We start from the raw sequence: 17,950 nt of genomic DNA on the forward strand, positions 1-17,950 counted from the left end.
GTGAATGTGCGTCTGTATCCGTGTACCTGTATGTCCATGTGTGGGTATACATGTGTGTGTATGGGTGTGCATGTGTATCTGTGTGTATTTATGTCTGTACTTGTGCGTGTGTGAGTATACACGTGTGTCTATGAGTGTGCATGCCTCTATATGTGCATGTGTATCTGTGTGTTCACTTGTATGTATATGTGAGTGTGCCTGTAGGTCACATACATGTCTGTGTGTGTGCCTGAATGTGTACGTGAGTGTGCAGGTATGAGTGTGCGTGTGTGTGTGTGTGTGTGTGTTTGGAGCTAACATAACCTCTCAAAATCAATTTTCTGGCTGTTAATAAATACGGGCCTGCTGCAGAATTGCAAAGTAAAGTACTTCCGTGACATGGAGGAAATACTTCTCAAATACAATATTACCTGTTTGGAGTGACGAGATGATGGCATGTAGAGCCCAGAGCAATTTTGGAAAACCACAGATTCTCAAGTGAGTAGTGAAGCTTAAGTGAGAAGCAGGCCTTTCGTTTCATTGCTGAAGTGACTTAGGGTAGTAAGGTCTCCATTAAGCCCATTGGGCAGTCTGGATGAAAGACACACCCATCCTGCCCACATTGGGGTGGAAACAGCACTTAGTGTTATTTATAAATATCTGCTCAGATGTAGGATTTTGTGGAAGAGTCACCTATGGAATGTTGTGGGGAGGGTGGCCGGGAACATGCCCCATGTTTGAAGACACCTGGTCTGTCCTCACGGAAAAATGGTGTAAAACCCCGAAGGTCCCTCCCGCGGATGACTCAGCGAGTCCGTTCTCTTGCATCCTTGTCCTGGATGCTCAGTTTGTGTGTTCTCGTTCGTTCTCTCTCTCTCTCCCTCCCCCTCCCCCTCCCTCCGTCCCCCTCCCTCTCTCTCCTCCTCTCCCCTCTCTCCCCCTCCCCCCCCCACAGCCATTTGTTCTCTTTTGAAGTGTGAATGTCCCAGCTTGTTGAGCATCAAGGAAAGCATTTAACGCCTGGGATAAGTAGTGTCACTGTTGAGAGCTATCAGCCACACATACAATTACTACCTCACAGAAGAATTAATTTCTCAGCTAATCATTTATTCCTCCCTCTTAGACACCGTCCTGATTAGGAGCCTGCGTTGTTTGGTGTTCATGCATAGCTCCGGCGACTGTGTATGGTGTAACTAGTCACCTGAGCACAGCAGCATGTGCTCTTGCTAATAAATAAAGCCTGTCACTTATGCTCTCAAATATCCAGCTGACTGACAGTTTAGAGAGAACCTATTAATACTTTAATATTTGGGTTTGGAAAGGAAATGTTATCCCCATGGGCTAGATAGGAAACATTTTGGCTTTGTGGGCCAGACAGACTCTACTGCAGTTACCCACCTGCAGTGTTAGGTTTGTCTGTGTGGATGTTCCCTGGTCCCCCAGTTCCCAGTGTCAAGAATGAGTATGGCCGTATGGCTCCTGAGTCGAGAGCCAACCACGGAGTGATCACAGACACAGAGCAATTTTATACAAACGGTTCATCACATAAAAGAAAGAATGAAAGTAAGGAAGGCAGCCACAAACTGAAAATACTTCCTAGAGAGAGTGGAACGGGTCAGTCTCCAGGAGTAGAGAAAGACTCCCAAGGCTGAGCATGGCTGCCTTTTATAAGCTCACTAGCTTGTCCCGCCTTTCTCCTGGCAGGATTGGTTGTCATTTCCTGCCTTTGGGGTGATAGACAGGTTGTGGTCACCTATTGACAAGAGGTTGGTTATGTAATAGTTTCCCTTTCTGCGCATGCACCTTCCCCAGAATTCTTCATGAGGCTCCACCCATGTTATACTAATTAGACGGTAACGAGCTCTATAGGTCAGTTAAAGATTACTAGGAACTTTTTATTGTGTGCATTCCCACTAGGGAACAGTTCCTAGCTGCAGTTTGGTTCCTAGCTGCAATTCAGTTCCTGTTCTCTGCCCTTAGCCACTTCCTTGCCACCTGTTTACCTTCTGCCAGACCCAACAGTAGGGGTGACAGGAAACTTGCCCTTTCCCCTAAAAGTTCAGTGAAAGATCAACTCACAATTAAGGCAAATTAATAAGAGAAAGGTTTATTTACCATGCGCATGGGGAGAAGCACTGAATATTCCAGTTAAGTTCCAATGTTTTTATACCTGTCTTTTTGGAAGGGAGGGGAAATGAGGAGTACAGGTAGTTCTGTTCAGGGGTGACAGATGGTGCTAGGGAGGACAAATGGATGGGGAGACAGATGGACTTGTAAATGATTCTCTTTGCAAATTAAATCATCCTGAGGGACAGGTATTATGTGTAAATAATTTGGACCAGGTCTGGTTGCATTGTTGATCATTTCTTTTTCCCCCGCAATATACTGAGATAATAGGGGCAGGAAGGGAAGTCCATTGTTCTTTTTCAAGGGCCTGTTAATCTCCAAGGGTCTTAATTCAGAATACCAAGGAGTCATATTTTGGGGTGAAATTTCCTGAGCTGCTTCACATCTCTGCTTGGAAGCAGCCACAGACAAAACATAAACAAATGCGCACAGCGTTCCAGTAAAACTTTATTTATGAACTTCAACTTGAATTTCATATAACTTTAACAGGTCAAATAGGAGGAATAGTACTCCTTTGAGTTCTTTTCCTCTGACCATTTGAAAAATATAAAAACCATCCTCAGCTCCTGGGTTGCAGTTTGCTGACTCGGGTACTTAACTGTGGACTGATGATGGAAGTGTTAACACGGGCACTGCCTGCTGGCGGTGCGGGATTTAGCCTTGAAAGGTAGCTGTTTGGTAAAAAGGCATCCGCGAGGAGAACACAGTCTTTTCAGCCTGTGCTCGGAAGGTTTCTCCCTCTCTGCCGCAGTTCAGATGTGCCGAGGTGAAATGTCAGACCCAGGGATCTCACCCCGGGGAGTTATCATTTGGAATCTTGGCACTTCCACAAGGGCCAGCCGTGTTCAGATGCTGTTGTCCTGCAGTCCTGCCCTTTTGCTGAAGCGTGCCTTGTCCTTCTTGTTCTTGTAGTTCTTCCTCCCATGACCTGTCCAGTTCGTGGGAGCAGACGAGCCTGCAGCGCACCTCTGGCCACTTCAGCTCCCTGGGGAGCGTGGACAGCCTGGACCACCCCTCGCACCCCTACCCCTCTGGCCGTCTCTCCGCGGCCAAGTCCAACAGCAGCATCGACCATCTGGGCGGCCATGGCCAGCGTGACTCGGCCTACGGCTCCTTCTCCACCAGCTCCAGCACTCCCGACCACACCTTGTCCAAGGCCGACGCCTCCTCCACGGAGAACATCCTCTACAGCGTGGGCCTCTGGGACGCCTCTAGGCAGGGTGGCAGCTGGCAAGGCCAGGCTGCCAGTGACCCTCAAGGCCTAGAGGACAGGCTGGGGTGCTTCTTGCCCAGGGTCCCTGGTGACAGCAGTAACAGCCCCAGGCCAGAGGACAGTGCTGAGCCGAAGCCGGCTTCTTCTGGGAGGGCCAATTTTGGGCCGGTCTGGTATGTTCCTGACAAGAGAAAAGCACCTTCCTCCCCACCGCCGCCCCCACCCCCTCTCCGCAGTGATAGCTTCGCTGCCACTAAGAGCCATGAGAAGCCCCAGGGTCCCCCGCTCTCAGAGGCGGCCACCATGAAGCACTTTACGGCCCCGGCCCGGGCTCATCCCCACAGTGATTGGAGACCAGACCCCAGCGACCGGCCACGGAGGCCGGTGCGCTCCAGCTGCGGGAAGGGAGCCCCAGGCCCAGGCTACGTGCAGGAGGCCCACCTGGACTGCAGCTGGCCGTCCTCTGAAGACAGGGCTCCTGGCAGGCTCCAGGCCTCTCTGTCCAGCACAGACATGCGCTTCCTGCAGCCTCCCCACGGGGGCCAGCACCCGCACCAGTACAGTGACGAGAGCCCTGTGGCCCCGGGCCTCAGGCCGGAGCCTCTTACTGCCCACTTCCAGGATGGCAGCCACCCTCAGGTGAGGGGGCTCGGCGCTGCCGACCAGAAGGTGGATGTCAGCGGGCAGGGCCCCCGTCACTGCGTGCCCACCAGGCAGCCCCTGCAGGCGGGCGCCAAGGCAGCACAGCCCCAAGGGGGATGCTGGCCTCCCGACACGGCCCTGGGGGCCCTCCAGCGTCCTCCCTCTCAGCTGGTGGGCCAGAGCCCACGCCGTCACCTGCCTCAGCATGAGGGCGTTCTGGGTGTCCGTGAGACAGGATGGTGTCACCCCCCAGACGCAGGGGCTGAGGGCTGCTCCACAGCGACCCAGGAGCCTCTCGGGGCCAGCCACGTTGACAGAGCTGGCCAGCAGACAGCGGCAGACGGCTTCAAGTGGGAGGACAGAGAGAGCAGCAGGATCTCTCGCCATAAGACACCCCTGCTGCACTCCTTGACCCAGGAGGGGACGCGCCAGCCAGAGAACAGCCAGGGTGGTGGCATAGCGAAGCCACCGCCGTTTGACGCCCAGGTGGGCAGACCCACTCGGAGGAGCGACCGGTTTGCCACCACGCTGCGGAATGAGATCCAGATGCGCAGGGCCAAGCTGCAGAAGAGCAAGAGCACGGCCACTCTGACTGGAGCCGGTGACGCGGAGGACGCCGCAGCAGGCTGGAGGGCTGAGTTGGGAGGGGCTGCCTGCACCCCCCCAGAAGGACCCTTCACTGGCACCTACAAGGACCACCTGAAGGAGGCCCAAGCCCGGGTCCTGAGGGCCACGTCTTTCAAGCGCCGTGACTTGGACCCCAACCCGGTGGACCAGTGCCCGAGGTCACCGGAACACAGGATGGGGCACCATGGGGCCTCACCCTCCTTCCCTGGGGATCCGGACACTGTCCCCCCCTTCTGGGAAACAGGCCAGGCCAAGCCAGCCTCGTCTGGAAGTGGTGTGCCCCACATTCCCCGCATCAGAGGCCGGAAGCGGTTCACGGCAGAGCAGAAGCTGAAGTCGTACTCTGAACCAGAGAAAATGAATGAGGTCGGCCTCTCAGCGGGCTGCGGTCCTCGCCAGCTCCCCAGGACACCTGAGGAAACCATGGGCACTTTTGCCGATAGGTGGAAGTTTTTTGAGGAAACAAGCAAGCCGCTTCCCCAGAGGCCCGGACAGAGACAGGCACTTCATGCATTCCCAAGGGAGAAGCCGCGGACAGCAGGCCCTGGGTATGAGGGCGCAGACCCCTGGCTGCGCACCAGCTCGTTCGGGGAGAGCCTCGGTGGTCACAGAAAAGCAGAAATGTCAGGGAAACTGGAACCGCCACAGAGACTCGGAACCTTCGCAGAGTATCAGGCCTCCTGGAAAGAACAGAGGAAACCTCTGGAAGCCAGGAGTTCTGGGCGATACCACTCAGCAGATGACATTCTGGACGCGGGTCTGGACCCACAAGAGAGGCCGCGCTACATTCACGAAAGGTCCCGGTCATCACCGTCCACGGACCACTACAAACAGGTGAGTGTGGCGCCGCAGTGAGGGGCTAGCTGCCCCTGACTGCCATCTTTAGGCACAGACAGGACCCCCAAAATCAGGTGGCCCAGTGTGGGTGCTCCTCGAGTCCGGGCCAGAGCATTTATGCTCACCAGCTTTTCTAGTAAGGACTTGTGTGAGAGCTACTTAGGGACGACTTTGATACATTCATGGCGCCTTAAATGCCGTGTTCCGGAAAACACGCCCCTTTCATTTCCAGCCTTGTGGCCATAATCTCCGGCTCCTGTCTTTCCTGCAGCTAGCCCGCCCCGACCTTCCTGCTGAGCAGAGGACTTGGAGGGGAACTTTAGAAAACAGTGACAATCCCTCTGAAATGAAAATGGGTGCTTCATCTAAAGGCTTAAGATAAAACGTGATAGCCCCTTTTCAAACACTGATGCCATTTAATATTTGTAGCATTGGGTTTTTTTGGTATTCTGTTTTTTATTTGCAAGTATTTTTAAGGATTGCTCTGGGGCAAAATATATTTAAAATGCCTTAAACCGTCGCACTTTTTTTTGGTGAGAGTTAACATCAAGCTTTCTAGAAAACTCCATATTCTCAGCCATATGTCAGAGTCGACAGTCTCTCCCGTCTTTCAGCTTCTTTTTGCTTATTGCATATGAGTTTGTATAGTTCAAAGAAAAAAATGTCTGCAGTAACAGATGCGATTTCTTTTTGAAAGAACCAGTGGTAGATTTGACGTAAGATGCCTAATGTGTGCATGGGAAGAAAGCTGCCAGTTGGCTCCGTGGCATCTTGGCCCTGAAATCTCACGCAGACACTGGGAGCATTCGTTTCTGCTGCCGGTCTGCCCTGGCTTGCGGACCGTTCAGGTGACCTCCAAGAATTGCACGCTTGGTGCATCAGGAGCAAAGAATCCCACACTCTGACAAGTCCTAGGGCTCGAGGCTTCCCCGCCGTGATTTGTGACCAGCTGTGCTTTATTTCTCTTGGCCAGTTGTGCCACACAGTTTTACAGGCTTCACGTGGGAGTTCTGTTTCCTGCCCAGAATAGAAGTGGGTGGCGGCTGGGTCTTAGTTCAGTTGTTTCAATGAAATGCTTTGTGGAGCTGAACCAGCAAGGATCTCGGCCGGGTCCTGGTATGAGACAGCAGGCGGCGTCGCTGATGTCGTGGTACAGGCGTGCAAGGCGAACCCACAAATAAGGGCTTTCATAATATCAGACGTCTTGAGGAAGGCAGCTTGGTGACTTGGTGTCTCGTTGTGTTGCCCCTCGCAGGAACCTTCTGTCCAACCTCGAAGGCACGCGGAGGACGCCAGGGAGCACAGAGAACTGCCCTCCACGGTCCATGCCGAGGAGGGGCGGTCCACTCCGAGGTGGGTGCAATTTGGATTTGAGGTTACTCAAAAGGTGTCTTGGGGGCGGGCTTCTGTAGGGTGGGTGGATGCTTGGTTAATATGGCCAGACAGCTGGTGTTTGCCAAGCCCAAGCAGCTGCCGACTGGGCGTGATTTCCAGAGTCTCCAGTGCCCTGGCATTTTGAGCAGAGCCGGTGCACCCGCAGCCCTGCCTGGAGAAGCACCCCAAGGGCGGAGACGCCTTCTAACACCATGGTGGCATTTTTGGTTCTTAAAATGGCTGCTGAGTCTTCCCCACAGTGAGACTCTTTATGGAGACAAAATGAGAAGTTCAGTTTAAGCTACTTGAACTGAGTCATTGTATGGGGCACCTGGCTGAAGGGAAGCTTTAGCCACCTAGCGCACAGCTGTGTTCTTGGCTCACAGTCTTGAAACTAGAGTTGCCTCTGAGGACTGTCAGTCAGAAAGGAATAGGGCAAGCCTTCCTAAATTGGACTTAGTTAATGAGTTTATTTTGAGGTTTAAAATAGAAATGAAGTCGGTCGACTCCCAGAGAGAGGCTCTGAGCATCTGCAAGAATTGCAGCAGCAGGGACTGTGGTGCTGCGTGCTGTAACTCCAGAATGTGCACTGTAGCTGTTTCGTTGTGGTGCGGGTGGATTTAGATTAAATACAAGGTGGGCGGGAAAGAAGGTCTATGTCTCTGCAGAAGATGTGTGATCTTATTTTGAAAGGGCTGGTGCAGGGGTGGGAGTAAGTGCACAGGGCGGTACTGCTGGGTGCAGATTGTTCTATTGCCTGGAGAATCTTGTGTGATTGGCGTGCCATTCAAATTAAACAGTGACCTCAAAACTTAAGGTTCTTTTGCAGAAGTAACCAGTTTAAACATTTGCTTTCAACAGCCTGATGTGTAATGGGGTTTGATTTCACTTGGCTTTAAGCCAAGTGCTGTTGGCCTCATACAAGAGTATCAAATATTTATGTGGCTCTGAGGTGACAGGATTGATATTCTGTGTGTGCTTGTGTAGGAAGTCCCTGCAATTACTTAACAGTCTGCATGGCTAAAACAAAGAACCCATGAGTAAGAAAGGCCGATGAATAATCCACCCACAGAATTTAGCCGTGTCTGAGAAGCACAATTATAGCTTTATTACTGTGGATTCCGAGTAAGTCACGTGCCGAGCGCCAGCTGTGGTCTGTCTTCAAAGCCGGCTTCCGGGCACCGCTGCCATCCTGAGCCCAGTTGTGCAGTGCGTCGTGGGCCTGGCCCTCTGTGGGCTCTGCCACGCAGGACCTTGCTCTGCTCTGGCACTCTGCCTGGTGCCACGAGCCTTTAGACTGTGCAGAGGGCACCCATGATGGCCAGAGTGTGGCTCCTCTTCTGTGGGTAGGGAGGGTTGCCATGGACGGCTCTCGCGTGCATGCTGTGTGTGTGAGTGTGAGAGAGAGTGAATGGCATTGTCAATACTGAAAGGACAAGAGGAAGGGGTGGGGCCGGTGCTCATTTATCACGGCTGTGTCTTCCAGCAGACTGCATAACCATGCTGAAGAAACTGGTTCCAGAAGCTCTCCGCTTTTGAGCTCCAAACCCAGCAATTTTCAGAATTGTTTGTGTGTTTTTAAGAGTGGGGAGGCTCAGCGAAATTACAGAATTTGAATGTTGGAAAGTGGTTGTCAACTTTTTCCAGAGACAGTTTAGTTTCTGAAGGATCAGCAAGAAAGAATACACTTAAAAAATTAAATTTGAGAGTAATAGAAATGAAAATTCGGGGAAAGGATTATCCTTGGCCCACCAAAACCAAAATCTGTAATGCAAAAGTTTAACGATACCCAGGGTTTTGCATAAGTTTAATGAAATGTAAACATGTCTGTGCAAATAATATAAATTACTGATGTGCTAATCGACACATGATAATGAAAAGTGTTTGCTGTTGTATTCTGTTTGGCTAGCAGAAGAATGTTGGGATACGAGTTGATTTTTATTTGTTCATTGTTCATGCAGATCAAATAGAGATAAAATTTTTTGTGAAGTTCAAGATCCTGTGTTATATATAAAGGTAAGCAGGGCGGAGGTTCTGCCCCCAAAGGACCTCACAGTGTAGGAGGAAAAGAAAGACACAGATACTTAGGATTGAGGTGATGACACATATTTATAATTTTTTTAAAAAGTTATGTGGTACTTAAGAAGGTCAGAGGAGAGAGAGCTAGGTGACTTCTGGCTGGGTCACAGGCAAAACGGATGGCGTTTTAGCTAAAGTCAGCCTGGACCCGAGGGAGCAGATCCGGCAGCGTTCACTTCTCTCCAGCTTTTCCCGTCTTGAGCAGCCCACCTGCCCTGTGCAAGTCGTCTCACCCTCTGTCCTTGCAGCCTTCGGAGGCCTGTACCAGACCCCCCGGCTCACTCGCAACCAGCAGGACTCTGCCTCTTGCAAATGCTCTTGCCCACTGACGTGGGGTCCCTCGAATGGGTGAATCAGTGTCCTAGGGCTGCCATAAGAAACTACCACAGACTGGCAGCTCAGTCAACAGAAATGTATTTCTCACAATTCTGGTGGCTGGAAGTCCGAGATCAAGGTGTCTCATGGCTGGTTCCTTCTGAGGTCTCTCTCCTTGGCGTGTAGATGCCATCTTCTCCCTGTGTCCTCACCTGGTCATCCATCTGTGTGTGTCTGTGTCCTAGTCACCTCTTCTTAGGAGGACTCCAGTCCTGTTGGATTAGGGCCTTCTCCAACGGCCTCATTTTACCTTAATTACTTCTTTAAAGGCTCCATCTCCAAGTAGAATCACATTTCAAGATACTGGGGCTTAGGGCTTCAACATACTAATTTTGCAGGGGCACGATTCAGTCCGTAACAATGAGGGAAATGTCCCTGCTTCTCCCTTCTCTCTTTACGCTAATTCTATCTGCTGTGTCAGCTCTCTCAGGAAGTGTCATGCCATCTTTGAGCTGATGAGGTTTGAGATTCACAACTGATATGGAAACCCCTAAAATGAAGGGAAGAGGGCAGTTGCCGCCATGTGGGCAGCACAGAAGAGGGGCATTTGGCAAAGCCTGTCTGGGGGGCTTTTTGGCAGGGTGTAACTGAAGCCTTATAATTGCACACAGCTTCTTGTTCAGTAATTCCACTTTTAAGAGTTTACCTTCCAAGTGGATGCTCGCTACCCCATGAACAGTGGCATGCTCTGCAGACTGGGACAGTGGTGGTGTACTCACATCGTGGGTATATTTGCCACACCTTTCACCTGTCCTCACTGCCTGCTGGGTCAGACTGATGGCTCCTGGAAGAACAGAATTTTACTTTTCATTTCTCATCATCCTGTACCTGGCCTAATTCCTGCACAGATTAGGTGCTCAGTAAGTGGCTGGTTGGATGGATGGACCGATGAATGGACAGATAAGTGGATGAGTGGACAGGTGGATGGATGGAGAGATGGGTGAATAGGTGACTGAATGGATGGGTATGTGGATGGTTACATGTGTGCATGCATGGATGGATGGATGGTTACATGTGTGCATGCATGGATGGATGGATGGTTACATGTGTGCATGCATGGATGGATGGATGGTTACATGTGTGCATGGATGGATGAATAGATGGATGGATGGAAGGGTACGTGGATGGTTGCATAGTCATGTGGATAGATGGATAGAAGGGTACATGGATAGTTGCACGGATGGAGGGATGGAAGGGTAGGTGGGTAGATGGAGAGTTGCATGGGTGTGTGGATGGATGGGTGGTTGGATGGAAGGGTAGGTGGATAGACACATGGGTGCATGGATGGATGGTTGGAAGGGTATGTGGTTGGTTGCATGGGCGTGTAGATGGATATGTGGATAGTTACATGTGTGCATGGATGGATGAATGGATGGATGGAAGGGTACGTGGATGGTTGCATGGATATGTGGATAGATGGATAGAGGGGTACCTGGATAGTTGCACGGATGGAGGGATGGAAGGGTAGGTGGGTGGATGGAGAGTTGCAGGGGTGCGTGGATGGATGGGTGGTTGGATGGAAGGGTAGGTGGATAGTTGCATGGGTGCATGGATGGGTGGTTGGAAGGGTATGTGATTGGTTGCATGGGCGTGTGGATGGATGGATGGTTAGAAGGAAGGGTGGGAAGGTGGCTGGGTGAATGAATGGGCATATGGCTGGAAGGATGGGTGGGGGGACATATAAATGGAGGGATTGGTGGCTGAATGCATGGGTACCAGCCTAACTTTCTTTGAGTCAGTCCTTATTGATCATGGTGGATAATCATTCCATATTGGGTAGTCTGAGTACAGTGGTGTTTACAAGTAATTGATCACAGCCAGTTACAGATTCCTTTGTTCCTTCTCTACTCCCACTGCTTCACTTGATTAGCCTTTAAAAAAGAGAAATTCCATGTTGGTACAATTCTGCATGCTGAAATTTTATTTGAGATTTTAGCTTAGACAGCAGTAAGTGAAATGGGCCTGCCTTCTCTTTCTGCACTGGCATAGCATTTAAAATCAAGAAGACATAAATGTCTCAAAGTAAATTTCGTGGCATGGACTTGGTTTTCAGTGTTGGATGTAAGCCTTGTGAGGAAGTGAAGATCGACTACATCTGATTGTTGCTCCTCAAGTTTGAGAGGCCTCACTGAGGATCGTGTTCTGGGCAGCTCTGGAGGCTGGAGCTGAAATGAGATCTGGGGGCGGCCCTCCGTGGCTGCGGGTGCTGACAGCGTCCCCCTTCTCTGCCTCCTTCCAGCCATTTCCGCCCCTGCCTGCTGGAGCTGCTGCCAAGCGCCAACGGGCTGGCACTGGCCTTGGGCTTGTGTTTTGATGGGGCGAAGCGGTGGGGGTGAGTACATCCTAAATCCAGTACCAGCCGCAAAATTGAAGGCATGTGGCGTAGCGCTCTTTACAGAAAAATGTGTTCTAACATAAAATTGTAAACACGCTAAATGAAGCTGAGGGTTGGCTTCCTGAATGTTTTCCCTGAGAGGTGACTGGGTGTATGGAGGTTAAGGTGAAGACCGATTTTGCATTTAGAAGACAAGCTTCTGACGAGATTTCAGGATAAGTCGCAGAGATTTGTCATCTGGGCTTTCCCCCTCGTTTGTTGCATTAGGGCTGACATTTGCCTTTCCTGGCCTTAAATTAGCTGAGGGGCACTTGCAGCTTTCCATTCTGAACTGCTCTGCTGGGTGATTACGAAGCCCGTGCTGGTGCCGGATCAGTTGGGGTAACACGACGAAACTCAAGCTTGGAATTTTGTAGGGCAGAGCCCGGTATCCAGCATAGCCTTGTGCGAGTGTAGCGGTGCGCTGCGCGGCAGGGTGCTTTGTGTGCGGGAGTACGTGCAAACGTGACACCCCTGTCCCGCACTCAGCAGCAGCCGGAGGAAAGAGACTGCAGCATGGGTCTAGTGGGTCTGTTTTGATGTCTTAATTTGCGACTACATTTTCCTCTCATGTGCACATGGATTTAGGAAACCTTGGGCAGGACAGGCAGCCTCAGGTTGGTTTGTTGTTGGTGTGGCCTTGTGACTCCATGTTATTTAGAAGGAAGAATTTTAAGGTGGTAGTTTGAGGGTTAGAGGGCTTGTCTGTGAGTTACTCTAAATGGCTTGCTTTTTTAAAAATGGTGTCGTCAACTTATTTATCTTTAAATTGTAAGCTCCGTGTAACATACAATTTGCCATGCAACCTGTACAATTCAGAGACATTGAGTGCATTTACAAAGTCGTGCAGCCATCGCCATTATCTAGGTGCAGAACATTTTCATCATCCCCAAACAGAAACCCTATACCCATTTTGCAGTCGCTCCTGAAATATGTTGTTGTTGTGTTTTGTTTTGTGTTTTAAAGAGATGGGGTCTTGCTATGTTCCCATGGCTGGAGTGCAGTGCTTATTCACAGGTACGTTCAGGGCTTGTTGCAGCCTCGAACTCCTGGGCTCAAGTGATCCTTAGCCTTTCAAGCAGCTGGGACTATAGGCGTGCGCCCCCAAAATACATTCATTTTAAATGTCTGACTTAAAAGCGTCCCACAGCCTCAGTGTCTTAAGTAGTCGCTCAATACATGCAGTTAGTCTCAGAAATTGACATAGCTCATCCATTTTCTGAAGGCCCACACATTTGAAATAAAAAAGGAAAACACTTCTGTGAGTCACCTCATTCTCAATATAAATAGAAAATGCCCTGAAATCCTCCCAAGTGTTTGTGTTTTTTAAACCTGCACAAACCTAAAGAATTCCTAGAGGAGGAGGTCAGAGCCAGGAGCACCTGTTGAGTCTGTATCTCACCGAGGCCCCGCTGGGCACCTGCTTCTCTCCCATTTGTAACACGGGACGCACCACCAGCTCGGCCACACACAGAAGGAAGAAAGGCGAGGGGGAGGACTGGCACGTGGGGGAACAGGCGGGGCCTGAGGAGTGTATCTACTTCAAGCTTTCTCACATGTAGCACTTGGAGCACATCCTTAGGAACGTGCCTATCTTCTTTTACGTTTCTGTGTCTTCGTTTCCGTGCTAAATATTTTTTTGTTTTTGAGACAAGGTCTCACTCTGTTGCCCAGGCTAGAGTGCAGTGACATCTTCATAGCTCACCGCAACTTCAAACTCCCAGGCTCAAGCAACCCTCCTGGCTCAGCCTCCCGAGTAGCTAGGACTATAGGTGCACGTCACCACGCCCGGCTAATTTTTGTGTTTTTTGTAGAGATAGGGTCTCACTCTGTTGCCCGAGCTAATCTTGAACTCCTGGCCTAAGGTGATCCTCCTGCCTCGGCCTCTCAAAGTGCTGGGATTACAGGTATGAGCCACCTTACCTGGCCTCCATGGTAAATCTTAAAATTCCTATCAGTATATTCTGGATGGTGTACATGACCACGACTCGTGTGTGTGTGTGTGTGTGTGTGTGTGTGTGTGTGTGTGTGTGTGTGTGTGTGAATCTCATTGTGCACGATGATAACATGATTGACCCTGGTTGGGAGAAAAGAGTAACTCTAGGGCCCCTGTGGAAGGAAGCGACGCTCTCCCTCAGTACGGCAGGCAAGATACCAGGGTGCTGTGCCAGCTCAGCTCTGTGTCCTGTTAGGCCAAAGAAAAGTGATGGTTGAATGAGTCAACCCGGGAAGCCCTGGTAGCTGAACCCAGAAGGTAGCTGAACCCAGAAGCAGAGTCACAGTGCTTGGGGCCACAAGCTCTGCAGTTTGTTCTCAGCAAAGCCCCGATGACTAACAACTCCTTTAGAGTTTTGCTTGCATATAACTTGCAAATTTGTTTTGTGTTTTATAGGCTGAGAGCTATGAAAATAAGGAAACTGAAACAGGTTACGTATTTAGACATATTCAACAATATAATAAAAAGATTGGGCCGGGCGCGGTGGCTCACGCCTGTAATCCTAGCACTCTGGGAGGCCGAGGCGGGTGGATCGCTCAAGGTCATAGAAAGAAATTATTTGGACAACTAAAAATCTATATAGAAAAAATTAGCCGGGCATGGTGGCGCATGTCTGTAGTTCCAGCTACTAGTCTGGGCAAAAAGAGTGAGTGAGACTCTGTCTCAAAAAAAAAAAAAAAAAAAAATCGAAGCTGTATGTTGTGTGATTCCAGTTATGTGAAATGTCCAGAAGAGGCAACCGCATAGAGTCAGGAAGTAGATTAGTGGTTGCCAGGGGCTGTGGAGAGGGAGAGGCTGCTCATGGGCACGGGGTTTCTTTTTGGAGCAATAAAGGTGTTCTGGAATCAGATAGTCGTGATGGTTGCACAACTCTGAATATCCCCAAAACTACCGAACTGTACCTTTTCAAAGGGAACATTTTACAGTATATGAATTTTATCTCGACTTAAAAAAAACTCAATCAACACTGAAAATCCACAAGAAAATGTTTTTGTTTTCATTTAAAAGGATCTGTGCACTAAAATGGGTCTAGCTGAGAATTGGACAGACTTTGTAGAAGATTGGATGGTCAGTATTCTTGGCTCTGAGGTCCGTAGTGTCCCTGTAGTGACCTCTCAGCTCTGCCATTGCAGCACGACAGCAGCCGTCGTGTGACCTGGCCGGCCTCCCCATCAGGCCTGGTGAGGGCAGCCCGGCTGGACCTGAGCCCCCATTTGTCCCCTCAGCTAGGGGCAGCATCCACACTGTCCCCCCATACCTGGCAGCCATGGGGGCCCTTCCCTTCTCCACGTTCTTTCCTGCCCCTCCCTAAAGCAGCAACCAAGATGAGCAAAAGCCCCATGCTCTGTGGGTGTCAGCTGGCAGGACTCGCTTGGCTGCCTTCCTGCAAGGCCATCTGTGCCAGCCCTGCCTCCTGTTTATCAGGGCACACATTGTCATTGTCAGGTGACCTCCCAGCAGAGCCGAGTCAGCTCCTTGAGTGGAACCACATGTGGTCCCCCACAGATCACACCTCTGCATAAAAATTCTCCCTGCTGCCATGTGCGTCTATGTGCCAGTTCCGTGGCATCTCCCCTCCGCTCAGTGCTCCCTGTCTTCGCCTGCTGTATAGGCACCAGAGTTGCCTCCTGGTCCTCCTCCTCCTCCTCCTCCTCAGCAAACCCGCACACCCCTCGGTCTGCATCTCATAGCCTTCCTTGAGCCACTTCTGCAGTCATCTGTGGAGTTTGGGTCTCAGGGTTTGTGATACATGTTGTCAGAGGGGCTCACCCAAATCGATGTGTAGGATGGTGTAGACCAAGAAGGCTGGGGGTCTATGTGAGATGCACTTGGAAAGAGAGGTTCACGCTAGAGCAGAGTAACTTTTGTTCTGTTTGGTAGAGCCTGATAGAGCATCACTGCCCTCACCAGTTTCGAGTTCTAGGAAGCAGATGTCCAGATGCCCCAGCAGAGGATTGCGTAAGCGTTGGTTTAGTCAGGGGTCTGGCACACTGCGGCCCACAGGCCAACTCTGGCCCCCCGCCCGGTTTCGTAAATAAAGTTTTAGGGCCACAAAGCCCCATCGCTTTGCTCACAGATCGCCTGTGGCTGCTTCGTCTGTATAATGGCAGAGGGTTGAGTCATTGCAGCAGATCAAATGGCTCCTGGAGCTGAAAATACCTATTCTCTGGCCCTTCATGCAAAGGTTTGCTAACCGCGTTGGGTTTAGTAGAAGGATGAAAGGGATGGCCTTGAGCAAGTGTGCTTCCAGGACAGCGAACGTGAAACTGAATGGCAGTCTGTCTGGATGTTTCAGAGAGGCTTCTTTGTGGTATTTTATGATCCTCTTCCAACATGGTATCCATTTTTCTGTCGCTTTTATTTTCCTAGTCTCTGGCGTGGTGGTTTAACTGCAAGAGAACGTAGGCTGCTGTAAACACCAGCTCCTCTCACTTCCCAGTGACAGTGTGGGCTAGGGCAGCTTGTCCTTAGACCACAGTGGGTGGGCATGCCACTGCGTTTATGTGAAATGACTTGGAGAAGATTCAAGGTTTCAAAAAGACTGTCAGAGAGGTGAGAAGGAAGAACTCCTTTGGATGTAAGCATGCTAGGGTGGTTATTTTGCTCTGATCGTTTTTTATCTGTGGAACTTTTCGAGGACACAAATGTTTGTGTCAATTAAAAGCAGATTTGTAGGTAATTTATAACAATGATTTATAATTTAAAAGTCTGAATAGTGTTGATACTGCAGAGTCAGTGAAAAGATTTGGTCATCGTGTAAGCCCTGATAATTATGCCTTGCTCTAAGACACACAGATATATGGAAAGCCAAATCATAAACCTTAACATTATAAAAGTGTTTTCTCCTTAGAAGTAATTCGTGGGGAGTCTCCTCTAAGAATGGATTCCTAGAGCACAGCCAGCACCCAGATCTTGGTTTCTAGTACCCCTCTCCACTGGAAGGAACTGGGGCTCCTCGGAGGGATGGCTGGGGCAGGGAATGCATGAGATGAGCCCGTCGAGCATCTCGCAGGGCTAGAAAGTAAGGAAGGGCTCAGACACACCCGTACATAGACCCAACAGCAGCAACCAAGAGGGTATGTACAAGGGACACAGGAGCCAGCAACGACCAAAGCTGGAACAATTTACACAAGACAATATAGTAGTGGATTGTAACCCAATATATAAAAGAAACCCATGAGCCAATATGGATTTACAGAAATAATTGAATCAGTTAGTCAATGAAGGATAGACAAATTTGCCATGCAGAAAAATTGCAAATAATTAATTTATGCAGCTACTCCGCCCTCACAGAGGGGGAGCGTAACTCCCCTCACCTTCAGTGTGGGCTGCGTGTAGTAAGCGCCTTCCAAAGAGCGCAGTATGCAACGGTACGGGTACTGAGGAACGTTCCGGTGGAGAATCCTGGCAGACACTGACCCCGCTGGGTGACCAGGGTCAGCATTGACAGACCTCGATCACCTGACATGCGCTGACAGCCGAACCCTCGACATCACGTGACAAAGGCACTTCACCTCCGTGGTCTGTCTCCGGAACTTCCATCATCCCCAGTCGTAAAGACACATCAGGCAGTTCGCAGTTGAGGGACTGCTGAACAAGGCACTGGCAGATTTGGTGTCTGGGGAGGGTTCACTTTCTGGTTCACAAATGGCTTTTTGCTAGAACCCAATGTTTTGCAAGGGGCCAGGGAGCTCTCTGGGGCCCCTTTTATAAGGGCACTGATCCCACCCATGAGGCTCCCCCTCTTGACCCTCCCAGAGGCCTCACTTCCTAATCCCATTACCTTGGGGCTTAGGGCTTCGAAGTGTGAATTTGGTGGAGGGTGCGCAAACGGTCAGTCTAAAGCACCGTCACAGCAAAAGGAGCCTAAGGAGGCGCGACTCAATGTGACGTGCTACCTGGATGGGATTGTTGGGCAGAAAAAAGGACATTAAGTCAAAATCTGAATAAAGTATGGGCTTTAGTTAATATTACTGTACCAGTACTGATTGGTTCGTTGGTCGTGACAAACATACCATAATAATCAGATGTTAGTAGTAGAGGAAATTGGACGTAGGGTATATGGCAACTCTGTCCACTGTGGTAGCAACTTTTCTGTAAATCTAAAACCATTCTCAGATGGTGTGTATTTAAAAGTGTGGTGTACATTTTGAGTTACTCAGTTTGTATTAGGAACACACCTTTTGGGAACGAAGTGCAATGGAATATTTGATCAGCCCCCAGCTACTTGCTAGATTCCTGTTCCTGTGTTGCCTCCCAGTGTCTGTTGAGCATTTGGGATATGGAGGCAGCTGGGGGCAAATGGGAACACGTACTTGGTGAAATA

General features: G+C 50.2%; 1 protein-coding gene across 1 annotated transcript in view; it reads left to right on the forward strand.

Annotated features, from left to right (window-relative positions):
- Nucleotides 1-17,950, forward strand: part of SHROOM2 (shroom family member 2) — a 138,335-nt gene that overhangs the window by 91,115 nt on the left and 29,270 nt on the right. Inside the window, exons 4-5 of the mRNA XM_012656837.1 lie at nt 3,019-5,422; nt 6,681-6,778. Coding sequence (XP_012512291.1) covers nt 3,019-5,422; nt 6,681-6,778 — 2,502 coding nt within the window. The remainder of the gene's footprint in view (nt 1-3,018; nt 5,423-6,680; nt 6,779-17,950) is intronic.

Source organism: Propithecus coquereli, unplaced genomic scaffold (genome assembly GCF_000956105.1).
Source record: "Propithecus coquereli isolate 6110/MARCELLA unplaced genomic scaffold, Pcoq_1.0 Scaffold52, whole genome shotgun sequence".
Taxonomy (NCBI): Eukaryota; Metazoa; Chordata; class Mammalia; order Primates; family Indriidae; genus Propithecus; species Propithecus coquereli.